Source organism: Colius striatus, chromosome 9 (assembly GCF_028858725.1).
Source record: "Colius striatus isolate bColStr4 chromosome 9, bColStr4.1.hap1, whole genome shotgun sequence".
Lineage (NCBI taxonomy): Eukaryota > Metazoa > Chordata > Aves > Coliiformes > Coliidae > Colius > Colius striatus.
Genome location: NC_084767.1, coordinates 18,916,679 through 18,926,750, shown reverse-complemented (window position 1 = coordinate 18,926,750; position 10,072 = coordinate 18,916,679). Strand labels below are relative to the sequence as shown.

The following is a 10,072-nucleotide window of genomic DNA, read 5'->3' as shown; positions in this document are numbered from 1 at the left end:
ACCTCAGACCCCTGGATTCTAGGGCGAGACCTTAAGAAAACTGAAGATTTGATTCTCACTGCTCAGTCAAAACCTTAATTCAACTCAAGAACTCCTCTTACAGCTGTGGGAGCTCCCCCGTCCTTGAACACAGCTCCTGTTCAGTCTCCTGTGGGACAGTGGGATTAGCTCCAATAGCAGAACAATGACAGGAGCTGCGTGAAAGGCTCAACCTGCCACACTTCATCACAGCTACTGTAAAATAAACTGTGAGAGATTGGTTCTCTCTGGTGGAGTTCGTAGCCTTCTGCGCTGTAGAATTGTGTGAGTGAGAGATGTCTCCCCAGCTTGCTGTGTTTACATGACGTTAAAATCTGAAGAGTTAGCACGTGCTGCTCAGGGAGGGCACAAAAATGGAGAGGTAATGGCAGTTTGTACTTATCCTGTGAAAAACACAGCGGTGCTTGTGCTGTGGTGTGTGTGGCGTTTGGTTCGCTCGCAGCTGCGGGCTCTGCAGTGGCTGCTGCCAAGGCACTGGTTCCCCGCTGGTGTCCTTCTGGGGCTGTGAGGTCGGATGTGGGGAGCTGCCTACCCCAGCCCTCAGCTGAGAGCATGAGCCACCCGCGCTCCCCCAGACTCACTGTATCGGTGTCTGGATCCATCACAGTATCTGCCTGTCTCTGTGGTGTCAGCAGGAGTTTGAGCTGCAGTGGGTGTGAAAGATGCTAAACCCGGCTGCCCTACAGCAGCCCTGGGCCTCGCTGGATGGGAATTCCTCAGCACAGAGGGTCGGGATTGGGCGGCCGTGCCTCAGGGTGGCCCTGGAGGGGTAGCAAATGTGAACAGCATTGTATGGCTGTGAGTGCTTTAGGTCTTGATCCACAAGCTTTTTGCAGTGGATTAATTCAGTCCTGTCAACCTCTAAGTTCATGATCAATTTATCTCTCTTCTGGCCCCTGTTCTTGTAGCTCTGTAACTGGGAGAAGGCAGGGACAGGCTGTATTGGATGACTCCAGAGATGCTTATCAGCAATATGCAGGGTGTCCCCAAAGCCAAATGCTTAACCAGGAGTTCCTGAACCACCCCACAGAGGTGGACGAGTGCTCCCTCTTTTTAGGAGGATGTCAGGAGGACAGCAGGAATTTGTTGCTGCAGGCAAATTCAGGAAAAGGGTCGATAGTAAGCTAACAGGCTGGGTCTTTAGCCTTCTAGGTGTGGTCTCCTAAAAGGCACATGCTGTATGAAGCTGGAGAAAAGCTTTAAAAACAAACCAACCGAGCTTACCTTTAATACGTGCCATTAGAAGCCAAAGTGATTCTATTTTAAAAGCAATGTCACTGCACATGGAAAGTTTTGCAGTGTTCAGTGGGAGGCTGGGGACACAGCAGGTGGGTTTTCAGGTGCTCTCAGACCACTCCCACTGCAGGAGAATCTCCTTGAGCAGGAGGTGGGGGACTATTTGTGGCCAAGCAAGGACTTTAGCATCTGTACTAAGGGAAAGCCGTCTCCCCATGCCCAGCCCTTCCTGCAGTTTTATTCCCTCTGATGGTAGTAGCACTAGCAAAGTCTGCAGCAAAGGCAGAACGTAGACACGTGCTTCTCAGAAAGCTGATGAAGTGCAGTGTTGGTTGTAAATACACGTGTGTCTTATTTATCTATGTCCTGGCCTCCAGATTTGTGGCCAAAAGCCATTTTGATTCCTACCTCTGCTTTTTTTTTTTTTTTAGCAGATCAGTAATAACAGGAAACCAAGCAGGAGTCAGCCTCTCCAGCTCCAAGGTGATGATCACCAAAACCAATGTGGAGCCCTTAAACTGCAATAGCTGGTGGCACGCCATACAGTGCTGCAGCTGTTTGGTCAAGAGTGCAACATGGAGGGAAGGATTCGTCTGAGGCAGCCCATGTAGTAGATGGGGCCAGTTGGACATCACCATGGCAAGGAACTGGAGAGAAGATAAAGTGTGCGTGTGTGTATGTGTGTGTATATATATTAAACAAAAGCAGAGGTCAGTGAACTTCATATGTTTTCAAATGTTATCAACCAGAAGTACAGACTTAATTTCACCTCATACCAGGAAACCTAAAGGGTTCCCTTCTGCCCCCCCCTTTTTTTTTTGTGTGTGTTTTGTGTTTGTACTTGCCAACCATCGAACCGGGCTTTTTTGAGCTTATAATGAATGTACAAGGTCTGTGTTTCCTAACAATTTCTGAAGTTTCTGTGTTATCAGGATTGCTGTCCAGGAGATTCAGTTCAGGCCAGCAGATTTGAGTAGAGTAAAACCAGTCAATAATAATGACTGTACTCTGAATTTACCGAGGAAACAAGCACCTAAGAAAGGCAGTTTTTACAATCAGCAGCCTAAGATGGCTTAATATTTGCACATAATCTTAAAAAAGGGATCCAGGATGTGTTTGTATCACATGATTTTTGCCTTACTAGCACACAATCGTTTCTTGAAGACGAAGTTCAATTGTTTCTATCAAATGTTTAGTAACTGCAATGTGAACTAAGTGCCAGATTGGGGTAGTCTCATTGCCTAGAACAAAGGTGAATACTTAGTGGGATGAAAAGGTTTAAGAAAAAAAACCTGTGTGTGAAATGTAGCAAAACTCTGACAGCTTTCTATGTACAGTATTAATAGAATGGAAATAGTTAGAAATATTTTTGCAGTGTGTATTTAAAAAAGAAAATCAAAAGACATATAGTTGTGCATTATGGGAATCTTTTTAACGTCCATTTCAGTTGTCCTTTAAAGATGGGAGTAATTTTTTTGAGCAAAATGAAAAGTTTTAAATAGTAGAAAATTTTAAAAATAAATTTTAAAAAATATTAAAAAATCACTGTACCATTCTTCAAAAGACTTGCAGAGAGCAAAGAACAGGTAGTTTGCAAAGCACTTTGGGAAGGACGTGTGGGTGTGCGTATGTGTGCACATCTGTGTTTTCTAGTCTTATTTGATAAGGAGCTGTTTCTTTAAAGAAAAAACAAATTGCAAAACTTAGTGCTTACAATGTTTAAGAAAATCCATTGGTGTTGCTGTGTAAAGATCCCAGTGAAGCTTACCTAGTATAATAACTCTCTCCATTCTCATGATCTCAGCCGGAGACACCACCGCTCTGCGCTGTGAGCATCGTCACTGATGGCATTACCTGTAAGATAAAAAACATAGAAGCAAATAAAGCAGCCAACGTCCTACACGGTGCTGTGTGTGTTTCTCTGAATTGTGCAGGGCTCTGATGAGTTTATACAAGGCCCAAAGTGCTAAGCAGGATGCTCCAGGAAACAGCTTTCCCAGCTGTCTGCCATCCTCCATGAGGACTGACCGTTGCACTTCCTCTGGCCCTGTCAGCCTCCTTAGTGCTGCCTCAGTGGGTCCCAGCCTGCAGCTGTGCTCTGCTTCCTGTCAGCCTGTTTTGGTTGCCCTGTGTCCTGCAGCCATCAACTCCGCATCTCCTTTTTAGCTGAAAGAGCAACCACAGCAACCAGAGCTTGACACCTCCCAGAACAGGCTGGTAAGAGCCTTTCACTGCAGCAGAGGGTGCTCAAAGAGACGTGAGTGTCTGACTCCAGCTCCTGGGTTTCCTGATCTTTTCCAAAATAGAAAGAAGGAAAAGGGAGAACTGTCCTCTGAATTGCTTTGGGCTCATGTTTGTAAATGTCAGAATAAGTCTACCAGCATACTTCTGCCATGAGAGATTGTCCCATGTGATCTCTCACTTACAGGGGTAGCTGCTGATTCTATAAGCCCACGCTGAGGTGCAGACCTGAATAATTTCCTCACCAGACTGAGAAACCAGTTTCAATGCCAAGCAAACTCCTCTGTTTTAAGCTTCCTCTGAAGAACCTCTACTCAGTCTCACCTCCCATCGCCACAGAACTGCAGTGCTCTGAGCTGTGTGCACAAAGCTATGCCTGTGTACTTTGAGTGATCCCTGAGACTAAGCTTTGCTGTGAGCTGTGGATTCTGAAGAGAGGAGGGAGCTTTCAGGGCTGGAGGAGGGAGACACATCTGTTATATAAGCAAGCACAAGTCCTTCATCCATAAAGGTCAGAGTTCTACCAAACAATGAAATGGAACAGAAAACGTTACTGTCACCCTTTAAGGACTACCAGTGGTGAACAAGTCAACATTTCTGCATTATGCCCAGGTTGTCGGAAGACCTGGAAACACAAACAACTTGAACACAAGAGATGAGTTTAGTGTATTTGTAATTAAATGTACAGAGCTTATCCTCTTCACGGTTTCTTGCTGCAAATACAAGGCAGGATATTGCTATGCACTGAAGATATTTTAATTAGACCTGAAGGGAGGAGAAGAAAACAGGCTGTGGGAAAAAAATGTCATTCTATGACAGATGCACAAGTCTCAAACTTTCAGTTAAGTTACAGTTGCTTCTGAGTTAGTTTAGCTGCAGGAAGATTCGTTCAACGCTGGAAATACAGCAAGTAAATCCAAAGTGAAAAAAAAAGAAATCCTTCTCTTGGTGCTATTTTTCTCCCCACAATTTTTAGATTATGCAATGCCATGTTATTTACAATACAATGTTATTCGTCTTCTCTGCTGAGGTAGTAACAGGATTTTGCTAAATTCCAGTGTTGATCTAACTAGAATTGAGAGCTTCACCATTCAGTTCAACTCATAACTTTACTGTTGCTTCAGTGGCAGAAAATGTTGCTCTCCCCACCTCCCACCCTGTTTGGTTAAAAATAGTGGTTTCAAAACTAAAATATCAAAAGTAATAATGCAAATGTCTTCTGTTCAGCAGAGACAACCATATGGTAATGAGATCTTTGTACTTATCTCAGCATTTGGACCTTCGTTCACACAAACACTTCTATCAAGGGCTGTTAATCAGTGGACTCTCATAAAACACTGGAGTTCATATATATATATATGTGTATGGGGGTTTTTATATATATACGTGCTTAAAAGCCTTCCCCAGCAAAGACACTGAGTGCTCCCTCAATCTGCTGCCAAACATAGTACCTGCATTCTGTATAACCTGATTACATACTCCCTATATCCCCAGTCAGTAATCGAGCCAGGAAAAACAGATCCCTTACCATCACTGCTGCCAACAACCAGTTAAAAGATGCTGGCAGCTAAGGGCAAAGCTGGAACTAGGAGCTTAGTTCTGCACTATAGAGAACTGCTTTCTAGTAACAGAGAGATATCTGTGCCTTGAGGGGAAGGAAAAAAAGACAAATAGTGCTTTGATGATTTTGTTAACATATCTCCAAAGGAAGACCCAAATCATTCTAAGTGCTCTAATTAACACTTCAGATGTCTGGAGGCTTGAAATGAAGAACAGTTGTTGGCTGTGTCTATAGAGCGAGGGCAAGGGCAAATTTCAGAGGAGTTTAAAGCACTTATTGGTGTCAGGCTGTGCTGTGGTGACACGGGCTATACTGGGTTGTATTGCACAGGGAGGCAAACAGCTCTCCTCTTGCACAGCGCCTGTGAACCACCCAACCCAGCGCTTGCATGGTGCTGAGTCTGCTTGTTATTTCCCCCTCCTGAGAAAAGTAAAGCCTTGATGCAGCACGTGCTTCACTCAGCCTCAGCAGGGAGAGAGAAACTGGAGTCAGGAGCAGGGTTTGGGTTACTCTTCAAGATTTCTTTTTTAACAGCCCTTGAATTTGCATAGCATGGGGACCACAGAATTCAGGTTTATGGCTCTCCCAAGGCACGAGGCAAAAGGTACACAATTTTTTTTCATTTTAATACCTTATTCAAAGGTCCATTGAGGTGAGAGGAAGAACTTACTTTGATTGTTGTTACATGACCCTATCACACATATTTGAGCATTACTGTGGGAGAACTAAAAGGCTGAACAGCTGCACAGAGCAGACAGAATTGACTCCCCAATTAATTGAATATGATTCCTCGTTTTATCTTTTCCACTCTTTTGCTTTATTTGGTAGTAAAAACACTTGGTAAAAAATAGCATTTCTCCACTATTGCAACTGAGCTGTTCCCATTGTGCACGGAGGCCATTGAGTGTTACAGCTTCCTCCAGCCACATCTTGGCTTGCCTTAGCAGCTGAGCTAGTGGGGCTGGGTTTCTGTCAGTGAAATCCTTCTTCTCCTACCTGAATAGATGGGCCTGAAACATGGTATCGAGCACAATTAACTCTACTGTGACATGTTTATGGTTTTACCATCAATTGTCTGCTCTTAACATGCTATGCCATTTATCCCAAAACTACTTGAGCCAAAATGAAAAAACACCTGGTTTACGTGTGGCATTAATAAGATGGGACAAATACAGGCCCTCCTCCTCCTCCCCACAAGCTCAGTCCCTGTGGGATGACTTCTGTGTTCAGATGGATTAGATGGCAGGACCAGCACTGTATCTCTGCAGTCCCTTGGGGACTTCCAAACAGGACAGGGAGAATACTACTAGCGTGAATGTCTGGAAAACCAGCAGTTTCCAAATCCTAGCTGCTCTGGCTAAGGCACTGTAGTGGTTTTGCCTGGGCTAGGTTTTTTGGTAGTGGGGTGAGGTACAAGGGTGGCTTATTTAAACAAAGAGTTCCCAGAAGCTTCCCCTATAGCTGACAGGGCTAAGGCCAGTCAATTCTAAGATGGACCCTGCAGCTGACGAAGGCCTGGCCAATGAGTGATTAAGGTAACACCTCTGTGAATAACGTATTTGAGAAGGGGAAGAAGCTGCTGAGCAGTTGCTAAACTGGAGCAGCAATAGTGAGCGAGAATGTGAAAATATCTCTGCAGACACCAAGGTCAGTGGAGAAGGAGAGGGAGGAGGTGCTTAGACCCTGAAAGAAAGACTCCCCTGTGACCTGTGGTGCAGCCCATGGTGAAGCAGCTGTGCCCCTGCAGTCCATGGAGGCTACTGGGGAGCAGAGACCCACTCACAGCCTGTGAGGACCCCACCAGTGCGGATGGATGCCTGAAGGAGGCTGTGACTCCATGGGAAGCCCGTGTTGGAGCAAGTTTCTGGCAGGATCTGGGAGCCCGTGGGGAGAGAGGAGCCCAGGCCAGAGCAGGTTTGCTGTCAGGACTTGTGATCCTGTGAGGGACTCAGGCTGGAGCAGTCAGTACCTGAAGGACTGTTCTCCTGGTGGATGACCCACGCTGGGGCAGAGTATGAGGAGCTGTGCCTGTGGGTGGCCCCATGCTGGAGCAGTTTGTGAGGAGCTGCAGCTCATGGGAAGGACCCACACTGGAGAAGTTCATGAGGGATTGTCTGCCATGGGAGGGACCCCACACTGTAGCAGTGGGAAGTGTGAGAAGGCCTTCCCCTGAGAAGCAGCAGCGGCAAAGTCCATCTGTAACCATCTGACCGCAACCCCCATCCCCCATCCCCTGTGCTGCTGGGGCGGGAAGGAAGGAGAGTCCTGGGAAGAGGGAGGGGTAGCAGGAGTGTTTTAAGATTCAGTTTCTCATCTCCCTGTTCATATTGTTCCTTTAGTAAATCAAACCTTTTTCTCCCTGAGTCTGTTTTGCCCGTGACGCTAATTGCTGAATGATCTCTCTATCCTTATCTCAACTCAGAAACCGCTCATTATTTTTCTCTCTCTCTGCTGTCCAGTTTAGGAGGGGGAATGATTTTATGACTTGATGGACACCACCACAGTCACTTGCCAGGAAGCAGGCAAATCTTGAGCTCTTTAGAGGGCCAAGGCACCTCATGGCAACTCTAAGCCAGTTTCCCTGATGGGAGCTGCTGGAAAAGAATTACAAAGCAACATTCCAACTCCTTGCAGTAAGCATGATTTCCTCTTGTGATGCATTTCCAATGCTGAGAGCTAAGTCAGGAGAGGCCATATGACTTGTTTGTTTGCAGACAGAGCAATCTTGTCACCCATTTTCTCCTAAGGGAAGCTCATGATGAAAGAAAACATGTCAGATGGCTAAACAACAGTGCAGACAAGCTTTTTCCCTCCCAGGCTCTGGAAAGGCTTGCTTCAGTGACCTTGGGTCAAGCAGTTACTATACTCCATTTTCCTTGTTTCACACATTCAGCTCTCCATTTGCAGAGCTATTACAACCCATTATCACCAGATTTCAAGTTTCTGGGAAATAGAGGTCTATTGCTTCCATACAAAGGCTCAAAGATGGCCCTTCTCAGGAGGTTTATTAATTCCCGGTTAACAGTTTTCCTTAAAGCAGTTTAATCTTTCTCAGTTGAAGCCACTCAACATGGACACTTTGGAAACTCCACTCTCCAGACTAAACATGTCTTATTGAAATACTAAGCAAGTATTTACGTGAAGTAAACATCTCTGAATAATACCATATGGGAACAAAGCAGTGGGAACATCTCAGCCTGAAAGACAGTATTTCTATGCTTACATTTTGGTGTCTCTAATAGCAGAACGAAGATGTTACTGGATATAAAGTTTCTGGTTTTCTTTGTAAAAACTGGTGCATCTGGGCTCTGTCATCAGTATTTTCTGGACACTCACACCATTATCACTACAGCTCCATTAACACCCCCAAATTGATTTGGATCCTCTGGAAACTGTTCTGTGTTTCTAAAACTGCAAGCAGGAACTGCACATGACTTTGGCTTTCACTGCATCCAAACCTGCCTTCCTGGATCATTTCAGCAGAGGGAGAGCTGGAGAAGGTTCACCAGCCCAGTCTGATGAACAGAAAATTTTATCCTCTGTAGCTGGGGTGGGGGGTGTGGGGTGTGTGTGGGGGAGGGTGAAGTTAAAGGAAGGCATAGCCCTGTCCAAAATACCCTTTTGCTGAACCTGCACCATTCCCAGTGCCTGCCAGGAGCTGTTTTCCTTCCAGATGCTGGGAAGGATCCTTGTTTTGTGTGTTTTATGGAGCATATGCACCCTTGTCCCCTCCCTGGGCTTGGCCACTCTGACAGCACCCATGTCTCACTCCGTGTTTGCTTCCTATCAGAATCTCTCTACCTCTTGCAACCACTCTCCTCAGCTTTCACCTTGGCTGCTGCTTCCTTTGTTTTTCTCACACAGCGTTTTTGTGAGTAGATGGTTCCAGTATTTTACATTCAATCTTCTTTTGTTCCTCAGCTTTGTCTGCCCACACACAACTCCCTGTTCTCTCAGCAGCCCTTTGGGTTATACATTTTTAGGTGCTAAATTACTCTATTAGTCTACAAATCTTTGCATAGGAAACACCTCTGAGTAATACTGTGGCAATGCATAATCTGCAAAGCAACTGCGCTTGCTGAGCGTCTTGTCCTCCAGCTCCCTGACTTAGTCGGTGACTCTAAGCTACAGGTAAGGGCACAGCCCCGTCCTGTCGTCACTGGCTTGTGCTGTGCTTGGCTCTGAGACACATTATGGAGTTTGGTGGGTGAGATCAGAAACTCGCCTGGAAGCCCCCTATCAATCCTGTCCACATCCCTGCTCCTGCCTACAGCCCCTTGGCAAAAATATAGTGCCTCACAACCCTCGCTTTCAGTGCATGATGCTTTCTGCTGGTTATCCCCATCCTGGCTCTGGGATGCCAGGCCTCGATGTCTGAGCAAAGGCAGTGCAGAGGGGAGTGGGGCTGGAACAGCTGCTGAAGGCCTGGGCATACAGAAGTACCTGAGGGGCGTGAGGCACAGGTTTTCTGACAGTGTGGAGAACAGGCTGGGGCTGCTGCCTTGTCAGAGCCATGGAGCCCTGTCAGAATGCCCAGCGCCTAGTGAGCCCCGCGGAGGCGTGGCAGTCCCGGCGCCTCGCCAAGCCCAGAACCGGCGCTCTCCTGAGCCGCTCGGAGACTGCCCGAGCGGAGCGTTGCAGCTGATCCCGCCCCCCGCACTCGGCCGCCACCGCACCGCAGTGACCCCGCGCCGCGCCCCGCGCCGTTCCCATGGCGACGCCCCGCCCGCCGCTCCGCTCCGCCATTGGCTGCAGCTGCACCTATGGCGGCGAGCGGCGGCGCGGGCCCCTCCTTTCCTCGCCAGCCATTGGGTGCTTGGCCTCCGCAGCGCGCGGGGATTGGCTGCGGGCCGGGGCGGCGCGGGGCGGGCGCAGGCGCGCTGCTGTTATTGTTCCGTTGTGCCGCCGGGCGGGTGTCTCGCGCTCGGGGCCGTTCCCTGCCTGCCCGCCGCCGCCGCCGCCGCCGCCGCCGCCGCCGCCGCCGCCGCCGCCGCC

The 10,072-nt window shown here is 47.5% G+C and overlaps 1 protein-coding gene across 1 annotated transcript; it reads right to left on the bottom strand.

The window, feature by feature from the left end:
* Positions 1-336: 336 nt before the first annotated feature.
* On the bottom strand, positions 337-9,790 carry CCNI2 (cyclin I family member 2). The gene is given in 8 exon segments (XM_062002809.1): positions 337-371; positions 724-890; positions 1,684-1,926; positions 2,995-3,090; positions 3,092-3,132; positions 4,210-4,298; positions 4,734-4,776; positions 9,659-9,790. Coding segments are annotated over 8 exon segments (846 nt in total).
* Between the last annotated feature and the right edge of the window lie 282 nt (positions 9,791-10,072).